This window comes from Nyctereutes procyonoides, unplaced genomic scaffold (assembly GCF_905146905.1).
Source record: "Nyctereutes procyonoides isolate TBG_1078 unplaced genomic scaffold, NYPRO_anot_genome, whole genome shotgun sequence".
Classification (NCBI taxonomy): domain Eukaryota; kingdom Metazoa; phylum Chordata; class Mammalia; order Carnivora; family Canidae; genus Nyctereutes; species Nyctereutes procyonoides.
The window spans coordinates 65666101-65679322 of record NW_026575046.1 but is presented as its reverse complement, the minus strand read 5'-3'; the positions used below and the strand labels follow the sequence as shown (position 1 = coordinate 65679322).

Here is a 13222-nt window from a genome sequence, read left to right as displayed (position 1 = left end):
GAGCCCGGGTGGCATCGCCTCTAGCTCCTGGCAATGCCTCCCAGCATGGGTCCTGGCCTAGCAAGGAGTTCCTTCACCTGTTCTCAGCCCCTTCCTGGTCCACTGTGATATGAGCACCTTCGAGGGGGGCCACCAAGACGGCTGCCAGGATGGTGATTGGCTGGGCAGTGCCGAGAGCCTCTTGCTTGCCCTCCTCCCAGCAGGCACCGGGACATATGACCCACCTCGAGGGTGCTGGCTGCACCCAGGGATTGTTAGGCGAATGCTCCTGGGGCCTGGGAATTCCCAGGGGAGGAGTCCCTGGCTTTCCTTTTGCCTTGGGCACTGAGTTGGCACAGAGGGCACAACAGTACCTTGCCCCCTGTGTGGGCCGAGTATTTCACTTGGCTGGAGGGAAACCAGTTTGGCAACCCCAGCTGGAATCCATGCGTTGGCACCTGGAGGGTGAGCAGGACTTCTGGGGGGAAGCAGGGGTGTTGTTTCCCAGAGGTGGTTGGTGCCTGGTTGCCAGAGGAGGGTACTGGGGGGCCCCAGGTCATACCTTCTGGCCCTGCAGTTGGCCTAGTGCTCTCAGCAGGCAGCAGCTAGAGGGTCTGCAGAGAGGCAGGTGTTCCTCCCAGGGCTGTTCTGGGAAAGGCCATGGGCTTGGGCACACAGGGACCACTGGGGCTGAGCGTGGGGCCTACGTGCTTCTGCAGCCCCTGGTTCCAGGCTCTGTCCGAGGCAGGAGGATCCGTGGGTGGGTCCTGGATGGCGGAGACACCCCTGTCACATCTTGGTAGATTCCGGACAGTCACAGTCGTGGCTGTCATCAAAGCCAGGCAGGGGGCGTCGAGGAACAGGCCTGCCTCGGTGGAAGCTGTGCAGGGAGCGGCGCAGAGAGCCCAGGCGCTTCCAGAGCCTGAGCTGGGGCTCACTGGGGCTCCCGGGGTGGTGGGGCATGCACTCCCGAGCCCGACGGTGGATTGGGTCCAGGGCGGCAGGTTTGCAGAGGGTCATGAACAGCAGACAGCTGGCCAGCAGGAGGAAGATGCAGGCGAGGGTGATGAGCATGGGGAGGGGGTCCACTGCCTCTGCGGGGCTGCCCGGAGTGACAGGAGCTGTGAGGAAGGCAAGGGGACTGGAACTCGGTGTGCTCATGGCTCCTGCAACAGGAAGGGGATAGGAGCTCAGAGACAAATCAGCTGGACCCAGGGCTGCTGAAGGAAGGGAAGGCTGATGGAGGGTGGCTGCTGGGAAACTAGCTGCAGATGCCATCGTGGCCATTTTACAGGTTAGAACAGTGAGGACCAGAGAGGCGACAAGTCTTAGGTCATACAGCAGAAAGTGATGGAGCTGGGCCTGAACTCTTGTCCTTGTTCTGCTATATCCCCTGCCCACCTGCCACAGAGGAGACAGGAGGGTAATGGCCCTGGCATTAAAAAAATAAATTCTCGTGAATTACAATAGTCTTATACCTGAAAACCTGGGAATGTGAGACCAACTCCATCAATAGGTCTTTCTGTGACCCAGAACAAGTCATCAGTTATAGGATGCTGCAACTGGCCAAGGACCCTGACCATTATCTAATGTCGGGGCTGCAAACTAGGGGCACGGGTATGTTTCATTGGACCCTTGTAGTGTTTTTATAAATTTCAGTTAATTGTGAATATTTTAAAAGTCACAGACCAAGAACCAAGAGATTTCACATAAATATCTGGATATCTGGCTTTTCTTGAAATTCCAGAATTTCAACAAGGGCAACACAGGGCCAGTTGCTGCCTGGTACCCAGTAGCCGAGGCCAAGCAGCAGTTGTCCCCTTTAGACAGATCTCTGGCCCCCAGAGCAGCATACCGCCCCCACAGGCCCTCTACACACCTTATGTCACCTGCCTGGTGCCATGGGCGTTCCCATTGGTACTGCCCAGTGCAGCCCAGCCTGCTCCCGTGACAAGTAAGGAAACCAAGATCCCAACAAGGGCAGGCCAAGCCCAAGCCCACACTGGGAGCCATTGCCAAGCAATGGGCCAGAACCACGTTTCTAGACTCCTGGCTCTATGGCTCCCAATCCTCTGGGATCACTGAGCCATTATAGAATAGGTAAGAAATAACCCACAAATAGCTACAGAGTTGATAAGGTAGGGCTCGAAACGGTCCCCAGACAGCAGTCACCTGTTATCGCTCATGACCTAACTCATAACCCATGTTATCACTAAAGGGAGCCCAGCAGAGGATCTTTGGAGATGGAAAGTCAGGCTGAGCTGCTGGTTGAATATGTCTGGGGTTGCAGATGAAAATACTTACAGAGCCCGGCCAGTAGAGGACATGTGGCCACAGAGGACTGGTGGCGGGCCAACGTGGACAGTGCCCTCAGAGATAGAGGAGCCCCGGCCAGCCTGATGGAATGCAGGCCCAGTGTGGTTTCCCAAGAGTTTCCCAAAAGAAGCCAGAAATCTCGACATTTCAGGCCAGTGTTCCAGACATTTAAATGTCGACAACGGATTCAAATTTGGTTCAAACAAGAGAGGAGCCGGGGAACAAGGATACGCCGCAAAGGAAATGACCTTGAACCCCCAAAAATTTGAAATGAAGTTTCAAAAACTCAAAACACTAGGACAGGCCAAACAAAACACACAAGTAGGCTACCTCCAGCTTGCAGGCCAGCACTGACTATCTTTTATTTTTGATCATCGTTTCTTTCTCTTTGACCTTGGAGACCTTCCTGCGGTGGGGGATGGCAGGTTTCCCTCCTTCTCCCCTAGCTCACAGCTTAGAATGAACTTACAGTTGCGTTTCTAGCATGGCGCTTGGCGGAGTCGTGCTAAGGCTCTGTACGCGGGCTACAGAGCCTGTGTCAGGAGGCAATGGGGAGCAGGGAGGGGCCCCCAGCCCCTGCCCTATGGAGCACCCCCGGTCCCCACCCCAGGCACTCACCAGCAGCGGCAGGACCTTACTCCGGGTCCCTGCACTCAGCCTCCTTCCTGCCTGCAGCCTGGTCCCGCACCCAGCCAACTGAGGGCATCCAGGGCACCCCACCCCGCCTCCCACCCATTCCCTGCCACCACTCCTTCCAGCGTTTCCAGGCAGAACACAACCCCTCCCAGCTCCCAGCTGGAAATTTTGATGCCCGTCTAGCTGCCCACGGCCTCTGCTTTCAGGCATTGGGCCTAGAAAGCACTCTGGCTGGGCAGCCATATGTGGGTTGGCCCGCCCTTGAATAGGGGTATGGAGAAGGGCTGGAGTGTGCCCACCACCGTCCCCCAGAGGGAGAAAACTGGCCCTCTAGCCTACCCTGGGCAGTACTTGGCTGGAGAGAGAAGAGGACAATCAGAAGTGGGAGAGGTCTCAATCCTGCTAGCCCTGATATTACTGTAAGGCCCTCACAAGGATCCGCAGATCCTATTGGGATAGTAAAGGTGGTCTGGACTTCAGTCCTTGGGGAAGGACTTTAATAGAAAGATTAATGAGCTATAATTAGCATCTTACTAGTTTTCTTGGAAGCCAGAGATTCTAAAGTGCTTGAAAATATCAACCCACCCTCCCTGGAACACACAGCAAAACCAGCTGCCAGGTCCCTCTACAGCCCCTCTGATCCACCCAGGGCCAGCTGCTTGCGGGGAAATGAGGCCTCCACCAGACCAAGGTTGGGAACAGTCTTGAGGGCAGTTTGAAGCTCCTCCCTCCCCGCACACCCAAGGCACACTGGCAGGCCCTGCTCTGGACATATGTCTGCAAGTTCAGTCTAGAACCTTCTTTCTTCCCTCAGAACTCCACAGAGCAGTGCCTGCTGGAGCAGGGGCCCTGACCTCAGAACACATCTTGCTGTGTTGCCTTGGGCTGGTCACTATCCTTCACTGGGCCTTGTTTCCACTCTCCACAAAAGAAGAGGGATTCCCCGGGTCTGAGTGCACCCCCACATCCTCCCCAGAGTACCCCGGACAAGGGTCTGGCCCCACTTTCCTCACCACGCCCTTTCCTACGCTCCCCGGAGCACTGACCTCAGAGCCAGCGCTCAGCAGTCCCAAGCTGGGTAGAAAGGCTGTCTTGCTGTCCACGGGAGGGCCAGGGAGCACCAGGTGCCCACGGTGACTCCGCCGTGCCCTGTGCCCCTCACTCAGCCAGGCTGGGCAGGGTGGGCCTTAGTCGTCACTCACTCTCCAGCTCGTCCTGGCTTTGTCTGGGAGAATTGGGGCCCTGCCTTGGGGGAGGGGACAGCCAAGGGGGTAGGGATGGCAACTGGGTTGTGCAGAGGAGCCCGGGCGCTCCCAAGCCCTCCCAGGGTCTCTCTCCAGCCGGTCTCCTTGGAGCCCTCTCAAGGGCCAGGGTGGAGGCCCTTGGAGAGCCACAGGGACCATTTCACTGCCTCTGCAGCGGCTCTCACCTTCCCCCATCCGATGTTTGAATGGTATGGTCTGCAGCCGGCTATTCAGTGCCTGCCAGCCTCCAGGTTACCCGGGAGAGGGGACGAGGGGGGACAAGAGGCCACAGCCTAGCAGCGAAGTGACAGGCCCTAGCAGTTCCAGGCCCTGGCTCCCCTCCTGCGTCCCTGGGCCCCTCACCTTCCAGGCTTAACCCCTCAGGTTCCCGGAAGAGCACCTGCCCTTTGAAGGTGCGTCTGACTGTGAAGTGAGGGGTGAGAGACATTTTCAAAGATCCAGGAGATCTTAGGGCAGAAAGCACAAAATTGAGAGAGAGCCACAGCTCTGCTCCTTAGAGTTTGAGTGGGCCCCTGGAGGCCCTCCAGGTGGAAGCTCCAGCCCTCCCTACACACACACACACACACACACACACACACACACACACACACACACCCTCCCCCAGCCTTCTTTCTTCCCGGAAGCCAGAGTCCCCCCACAAACTCCCCAGCAGCCAGCTCCCTGTGAAGGAACCTAAGTCTTGAGCAGCTTCCTCCACAAAAGGACCCACCACGAGCTCCCAGAAATACAGCACAGTGGCCACTGTGCCAGGGCCATTGTCTTAGAGACTGGGGATACAGCAGTGGGCCAAGGTGCCCCTCCTCTCTGTGGCCGTGTAGACACTAAGCAAGGAGACAGTGTCAGAAGCTGGTGGGGGCAGGGACAGCCCAGGTAATGGAATGGGGAATGCACCTCCACCTCCAGTGCTCAGGGAAGGCCCGATGAGAAGATGACATTTGAGCAGAGACCTGAAGGGGCTGAGAGGGTTGTGAGCAGGCAAATATGTGGAGGGAGAGCTGGCCGGTGGAGGAGGGAGCATGCACTTGGCAGTTAAGAAAGAGTAAGGAGTGGGGATCTCTGGGTGGCTCAGTGGTTTAGAGCCTGCCTTGGGCTCAGGGGATGATCCTGGGGACCTGGGATCGAGTCCCATGTTGGGCTCCCTGCACGGAGCCTGCTTCTCCCTCTGCCTGTGTCTCTGCCCCCCCCCTCTCATGAATAAATAAATAAAATCTTAAAAAAAAAAAAAACAAGGAGATCCATGTGGCTGCAGCCAAGCTGGTGAGGGGCAGAAGAGGAGCTCTCATTCTCCCAGTTCTCACCAGCAGGAAGCGGGACTTGCTTCTTTCTCAGGGCCCAACGTCCAAAATCCTGGCGAAGGATGAGATTGACCCAAGTTTTGGTGAGGTGCCTTCTCCCGGACTAGTCACCACTGGCTGCAGCCCAGTAAGAACCCGGTAGCAATGGTGCACACCACAGGGGTGCAGGGCAAGGAGAGGAGAGGGGATCACAAAGCAGTTTACCACAAATTGAGACAACATACTGAGGTCTCGAGTCTTCCCAGCCTTGCGGCATCGGGCCTCTTCCTGCATCACCTGCCAGGGGAGCCTCTCTCTACTCCTCTCAGGTGGATGGCGCGTAGAGTAGGTGTTCAGTTCTTGGTTTGATGGGGCCTGGGTTGGGGCTGTGACTCTGCCAGCAGCCTCCAGGCCGGACTCTGTGTGCAAAGGGCTGAACGCTGCGTCGTGTCTTTGAGTGAGAACAGCAACGCCCCGGGCTCCACCAGAGACCTTGCGTGAGCCTGAGGCACAGCCCAGCAAGCTGGGGTGATCTGAAACTGGGCTGGAGTGAGCGTGTGGGTGACTGAATATGGAGCCACCTGGTGGGAGGTGGGATTCCTGGGACTCAGTGCGGCCAGAATGGCTTCAGACTGAGAAAGTGAGGGCCAGAAGCACCCACACAATCCGGCCCCCTAGCCACCTTCCCTCCCACCCAGATGAGGCTTCTGGGATCTCAAAATGGGCTGAAGGAGGGAAGCGGCTTCCCATGGGCTGGCCTAGTCAAGCCTAGATCCGGAGAGCTACGGTGCCATCATCTACCTTCTTCCCCAACCTCCCCGGGACCCTGGGGAAGGATCAAAGAGCAGAACTGGCAGGTGCCTGCCACTCAGGGCAGCATAGAACCGTCACTGGGTGTCACGGATGGCTGCGGGTGGCGTGGAGGGCAAGAAGGGGCTTCACACACAATCTTCTCCTGTGGAGTAGAACCCTGAGAGTGACCGTGTGTTTCATTCTCCCTCAGTTGAAGGCCACAGACGCAGACGAGGGCGAGTTTGGGCGTGTGTGGTACCGCATCCTTCATGGTGAGTGGGCTGCCCTAGGATGGAGGGGGCCGGGCTCCTGCCCTTGGGATGGCAGAGCTTCCCCAGGCTGCCAGGAGTCTGGGAGGTGAGGCCCAGAGAGCCCCAAGCACCATACACACGGGCGGGCAAGGGGAGGGAACGGACACTCTTGGACCATGTGCACTTGGCTGTTTTTGAGTGAGCGCGCTGCATTTGACTGCTACGCTCCTGAAGTTCCTCCTGTGGGATATCACCCTGACAGAGGGGGCCTTGGGATAGGGGAGCCCCCCCAGAGGCCGTCATCATCCCAAGATAGAGCATGTGACCATCCCCGAACCAATTACTGTTGGCCAGAGACTAAAATCTGCCAATCGGCCCACGCTGGGAATCTGGGGTAAGATCACCCCTGTTCAGAGCACATGGGGTGAGAGTGGAGGAAGGTGGATCCCCAAAGGGAAATCAGAGTGCTTTTGCCCCAAGCTGGGGGAATGGGTCCTGGACTAGCCCAAAACCATACACAAAGTCCTCAATTCAACCACCCACAAAGAATTTGGTTTGGGTTCCCCTTTCCATTGTGCCCCAGACCCTTCTGCAATATTGAATCCACTGATACATCAGGGTGTGGGAGTGTCAGGGAACCTCCCCCCGCCTCCCCCCGGCCTTCCCATAAGGAGGGTCCCAGGTGGGATCCTAACAGGCCAGGGCAGCATGAGGCAAAGGACTTCTTGCCATCATGGGCTTCGGCCAGGCTCCCAAGACCTCTGGGCAGGGTCGGCATTCTGGGGGCCTGGGCCCCCCATGTCTTGCTCCAGGCCAGAGCTCATGCATCTCCTCTGTCCCTCCCCACAGGTAACCATGGCAACAACTTCCGAATCCATGTCAGTAATGGGCTCCTGATGCGAGGGCCCCGGCCCCTGGACCGGGAGCAGAACTCATCCCACGTGCTGATAGTGGAGGCTTACAACCATGACCTGGGCCCCATGCGGAGCTCCGTCAGGGTAAGGTGGTGGGGGGCGGGGTGGGGGCTTGCACATAGATGGTCAGCAGGTTGCGAGGCCTCACATCCCCTTCAGCAGTGGCCTCAGAGGCGGGCCAAGGCCACAGTGGACCAGAGATGGGCACCAGCTGGACCCGGTGAGAGCAGACCACCACTGGTTTAGGTGCCCTGTGACCCGGGGCGAGGGTTGTGGTAGGGGATGCCAAAGTCCAGCCTGGGATCTTGGAAGTGTCATTTTGCTCTGAGCCTCAGTTTCTCCAGACTGGGAACGGGGCCAGTGATGCCAATGTGTGTCCTAAGGGATGAAAGAGGTGTCCTTGCAGGACTCACCGCCACATGCACACAACTTACAAGGATGAGCCAAGGAAATTTCACAGATAGGACCTTGGAGGCAGAGCCATTACCAACTTCATTTTACACACAAGGGAACTGAGGTACAGAGTTGCTGCTAGTGATAGAGCCAGGACTTGAGCCAGGTCTTCCAAATCCAGGTCCAGTGCACTTCCCATTAGAAGTGTCCCCAAAATAGTCCAGTTGCCACTCCCAGCTGCCCCGTCATATGTATCTTTTTCTGCCCGCCCTCACGCACCTTGAGCCCCTGCCCTCTGTGGCTGAAATCAAATGAACCTTCCTCTTCCTGAATAGTCAAAGACAGATACACAGATACTCCTCCTGGCCGGTTTCTGCACTATCCTGCCCAGTGGCAGGGGGGTGGCCGAGGTAAGTGAGATGAGCCCTCCAAGTCCCTGCCTACCCTCACTGCACACTCAGCAGCTCACAGCCCCTTCCCCAGAACCAGGTGGAAAGTGAGTCAGACCCCAGAGGCGAAGAGTAGGAGGGAGATAGGAAAGGCCGGGGTGGGGAGTGAGCAGGGACTTTTACCCAGGACTGAGCGAAGCAAAATGAGCTGCTTATCAGCCCCATCTCCACCCTACGATTTCCCCAGGCTGGAAATAATGAGAAGAAGCCTTCTCCGGGGTCACCATCACACAGGAGGTGCTGGGGAGTCGGTGACTCAGCCTTGGCCATGTCCTGTTGATGCCCCCCTCAGCCTTGGCCCAGGAGGAGATGGAAAGAGCAGTCTGGGTCCTTACAGCGCCCCTCGAAGGGAGATCTGCCAGGCAGAGATGGCTGAGGGCCTCAGCTCCCTGGGGTTTGTTTTTACACCTTGGGGCTGCTTGGAATGATTCCAGGACCCTGGTGACTTCGTGTCACACTCAGTGACCTGACCACATGGGGGCATTCCCACACAGCTCTGCTCACCTGCATGACTGTGCCTTGCTTCCCCACATGCTAATGAGTGCACCCACGTCAGAGATGCTGTTTGTGGGGCCCACTTCAGGCCACAGAGGGTAGCCAGGGCTGGCTTAACCTGGAGTTTAAGCTTCCTCATCACAGCCCTCCATGTGGCCCCGTCGCTTCCCACCCTCCCAGGAGCAGGTGGGCACCTGTCTCTAGGCCCTGCTCCTGTTAACCTTGACACCGTAACTGCAAACTTTTTTTTTTTTTTAAGATTTTATTTTTAAGTAATCTCTCCACCCAATGTAGGGCTCAAACTCACAACCCCAAGATCAAGAGCCGCATGCTCCACCCACTGAGCCAGACCAGGCTCCCCTGACCGCAAACCTTTTTAAACAAAGTGGTATGCAGTGTGCCAGGGGACAGCGTAAACCGGATTGAAACCTGCTGTGCCCGTCAGTGTGGGGATGGGGCACCCAGAAGCACACCTGCTTGCCCACCTTCCTTTTGGTCCTCGCCCCATGAACCCTGAGGAATAGTAAGTCCTCACCTGGTGTTTCCTCTGTGCCAGGCACTTTCTAAGTGCTTTATGCCCTTGAACTCACTTAACCCTCATAACAGCCCTACAAGGTGGGCACTGTTATTATACCCATTGTATAGAGGAGGTGACAGAGGCAAAGAGGGATCGGCCAACGTGCTTAGGGTCACATAGCAGTAAAGGGTAGAGCCGGGCTTCACACCCAAGCAGTCCACACAGGTCGCTCGCTCCACTCTCTATGCTCTGCAGCCTCACATACAGGCCCTTCAGAGCACACGGTCCACTGCCTAAAACCCTGAGCTATTTTAAGGTGGGAATTTAGGATCTGGCACCCAAGGCAGGGGCATGATAGCCATTATAGGACACAGCCCCCACACCTCTGAGCCCCAAGAAACATGGGGACTTCCCTGGACACAGGGTGGGGACTCCAGCATTGCCCAGCAGTGGCAGAGGTGGCTTCTGGGGACCATCCACATTTTCCAGTCCCTGCTTTAGAGACCAAGGACAGCGCAGACGAGGGCCCAGGAGCCTGGAGTGAAAGGCCCTCCCTCCTAGAGCCTGGGAGCCTCACATGCCCGCTGCACGTATGCACGCACGCTGCCCCGTCCCTGCCGGAGATGGGGCTGGTTCTCCGGGGAGCCCAGGAGCTCAGCAGCTGAGCCCTCCCGCTTAGAAGAACTTGGCAGACCTATGCGTTTCCTGTACATCTGTCTCTCAGGTTTGCAAACCACACAGCATTAGGCCTCTTGTCTCGGCTGCTAAAAACAAGGCTGAAACCAACCAGAGGATAGTGGCGAGGAGCCAGCCTCGTGGAGAACAGGCCACACCCAGGCTCCATGCCACCTCCCTCCTCTTTAGGTTTTTAATTTATTTATTCATGGGAGACACAGAGAGAGACAGGGAGAGGGAGAAGCAGGCTCCCTGTGGGGAGCCCGATGCGGGACTCAATCCCAGGACCCCAAGATCACACCCTGAGCCGAAGGCAGATGCTCAACCACTGAGCCACCCAGGTGTCCCTGCCTCCCTTCTCTTTATGGTCCTGGCAGACTGGCCCTGTTTGTGTCCCCACGGGCCTTGGGGTAAAGGCCAGTTGGACAGGCAGGCTCGGGAAGGGGAAGGCTCACAGTTTTGAAAAATGGATGGTTAGTTTCTGTTTACAGAAAGAGAGTTCCCGAAATCTGTCCATGCAAATTCCCCCCACACCCACCCCACCCAGGATCTTCCTAGCCAAGTTCTTGGTGAAACCAAACTGAGACGGTTCCGGCTTATGAACAGCTGTGCTCTGGGGTGGGCACTTTAGTTTGCATAGTGGGTTCTGCGTGTCTAGACGTGGAAATCTGATGACACAGCAGGACTGTAGGAACCCCAAGAGCTGGGAAGGATAGAGAAACCTTTACCCCCCACATGCCTCTCCTCCCCGTAACTGTTACCTCCCCTGCCCCCTGCTAAAGTTCTCCACAAATCAGGCCACCATTTCTGCTACAAAAGCCCCTTCACTTCCCCAGTGAATTCCCAGCTATGCCCAGAAGAGAAGCCAGGGCTGATCCCAAAGCCAGGGATCAATCAGAAACCCGATATTGGTGCCCTCCGATGGTGTGTGCTGCGGCCCCACCGTGAGTGCTGCTGGGCACGTGTGAGATCTGTGTCTCACACTATTGCCCATGCCCCCTGCCCCTTCGATGCTCCTACTCTGCTGGCAAGTTTCTGCTGACCCTGGTTCTGTCAGGCTGGAGGGACGTTGACTCCTGTTCTGAGGCCAGCTCGCCCCCAACATAGAGCAGAGAGGAGTAGAGGTTGGTGGACTGAGAACCCCCTCTCTTTCCTGCCCCTTCAGTTCCTGTGAGACCTTGAGTAAGTCCCTCCCCATCCCTGAGCCTCAGTTCCCCCCTTCTCCCTATCTGGGAAAACAGAGAGGGCCCTGGGATACCCTGTGTCTCCTTAAACACCAGCGCTCTGTGACACACTGCCCTCCCTTACCACCCTGGTCCTTCTAGACTCAGACCTGATCCTGCCCATCCCTGGGCCAGACCCTCCTTGTGCTCCTGTGTGTATGTGAGGGTCAGGGGCAGGTGGTGTAGAAAAAAAAAAATATTCTGTGACCCTGATCTCCAGCCATAAACGTCTCTCTCCATAAACATTTTTGGAACTGATTTTCTTCTGTTACACAAGACGTGTGTGCTTTAAAGAGCAATTAGAAAGGACCGATTAGCAGTGATGGAAATTATGCATAATTCCACAATTCAGATAGAGCCACTTATTTGGCCAGGGTCCTCGGAAGCAAATCCTAGGTCAAGAATGGATATGAAGACGATAAGTAGGAAGTGTCCCCAGGAAAAGCTGGAAGGAGCATGGAACAGGGAAGGAAAGGCAGCAGGGTGGGGGGACACTTTGACTCAGCCCCACAGGGAGCTCTGGAGAAAATCACTCCAACTGCCCAATCAGGGCTGAGGAAGTCAGAGTGTTTTATACTCCACTCCCACCAGTCACTGGGTAAGTGCTACCCCAGGGGACATAATTCCCAGGCACTTCTGGCTCTCTGGGTGTGCATGTTCCAGCAGCCTGGGTGGGGTGGGATGAGTCCCCCACCGAGAGCCAGGGTTGCTGGCTGCTGGCAGTGAGAGCACCCAGAGAAAGTGCCTAACAACCCAAAGGGGTCTGAGCACCAGCGTCCTCTGCTACAATCATAATTAACATCTTTCTGACTGTTCTCTCAGATGTATTTTGATATTCGAATGGGGTCACTTCAACCTTTTGAAGCACTTTTGCAAGGCCTGGCTGGTTTTGTCTTCCTAACAACCCTAGAAGTGGCACGGAGCATGAATTATCAGGCTGATATATTACTATTTCATAGCTGAGCAGCTTGATGGCCCAGAAGAGTCACTCATAAGTCACAGGTTCCCACCGGGTTAGTAGCAGAGCCAAGAGTAAGATAAAATGATGTTTGAGCACCTGCCCCATGCCCGGTACTGTGCAAGGTGGCGGGACATGGTGCCCAGTTAAGGGGAGCTTACTGCTGGCCCAGGAGAGCAGTGACCACACATGCAGGCCCAGGAAGGCCAGCCCTGGCCTGCTCTGGTCTCCACCCCACCTTGACCTTCTGCCCCCGGTCTGGCTGCAGGTGATAGTGTATGTGGAGGACGTCAACGACGAGGCCCCTGTGTTCACACAGCAGCAGTACAGCCGCCTGGGGCTTCGAGAGACTGCAGGCATTGGCACATCAGTCATCGTGGTCCGAGCCACCGATCAAGACACTGGTGAGTTCGGCTAGGGAAACGAGGGAGTCCTGTTCCGTACAGGGACCCTCCGCAGATGGTCTCTCCCACTGCTGCCTGTCATCCTTGGGATGCCGCAGGCTCCCCTGTTCAGCAGCTCCCAAGCTGGGGTGGGGCTCTGGGGACCGTCCTGGTGGCATCCCCACCAGATGCCCAGGTCTAGAAGGAGTGGAGTGGGAGAGTTGTCCCAGTTTCTGGATGGAGAGACAAGAGGTACCAAGCTCGGGAAGTCTAGATTTTTCACTGGAGGACATGGCATCTCCTGGCTAGCCTTTGGCCTTGTCACACAGCGGGCTGAGGCCTGCCCCGCGGTGGCTCCGTGTCCTGTGGGCCTGTGCTAGCTCAGAGCCTGACACATAGAGGCTTCCCAAGGGGCAGTGTGCTGCAGTGCTCTAAAGGCAGCCCGGACCTCACCGAGGACCCTGAGCCCCCGAGATGGCCACGGTTGGTGGTACAAAACAAAGGAGAATGTGGCCAAGTCAGTCAGGGTGGCCCTCTTCATGGGGCCCAGCTATTTGAGCCTCTGCCCCAGGCCAGGGATACAGCCAGAGAGGAGCACTTTCTTAGGAGTCCACTGCCCCCCTGGAGAGGCTCCCTGAGCTGCTCCCAGTTTCCCAGTGCCTCCCTCACGTCAGCCCCTCTCGGCATCCTCAGCCCCCACTG

The 13222-nt window shown here is 56.8% G+C and overlaps 2 protein-coding genes across 3 annotated transcripts in view; one reads left to right on the top strand and one right to left on the bottom strand.

The window, feature by feature from the left end:
* LOC129509498 (cadherin-23-like) overlaps positions 1-7500 on the top strand; it is a 322243-nt gene extending 314743 nt beyond the window's left edge. The window contains exons 28-29 of the mRNA XM_055325089.1: positions 6474-6534; positions 7363-7500. Coding sequence (XP_055181064.1) covers positions 6474-6534; positions 7363-7366 — 65 coding nt within the window. The 3' untranslated portion in view covers positions 7367-7500. The remainder of the gene's footprint in view (positions 1-6473; positions 6535-7362) is intronic.
* Positions 437-13222, bottom strand: part of CUNH10orf105 (chromosome unknown C10orf105 homolog) — a 30587-nt gene continuing 17801 nt past the window's right edge. Inside the window, exons 1-2 of one of the 2 annotated variants that reach the window (XM_055325092.1) lie at positions 2914-2983; positions 437-1145 (exon numbers count right to left, since the gene is read on the bottom strand). In XM_055325092.1, the coding sequence (XP_055181067.1) occupies positions 769-1140 (372 nt within the window). In that variant the 5' untranslated portion in view covers positions 1141-1145; positions 2914-2983 and the 3' untranslated portion in view covers positions 437-768. Of the gene's footprint in view, positions 1146-2913; positions 2984-13222 lie in introns of those variants that run through there. The other variant, XM_055325093.1, reaches the window with a different exon arrangement.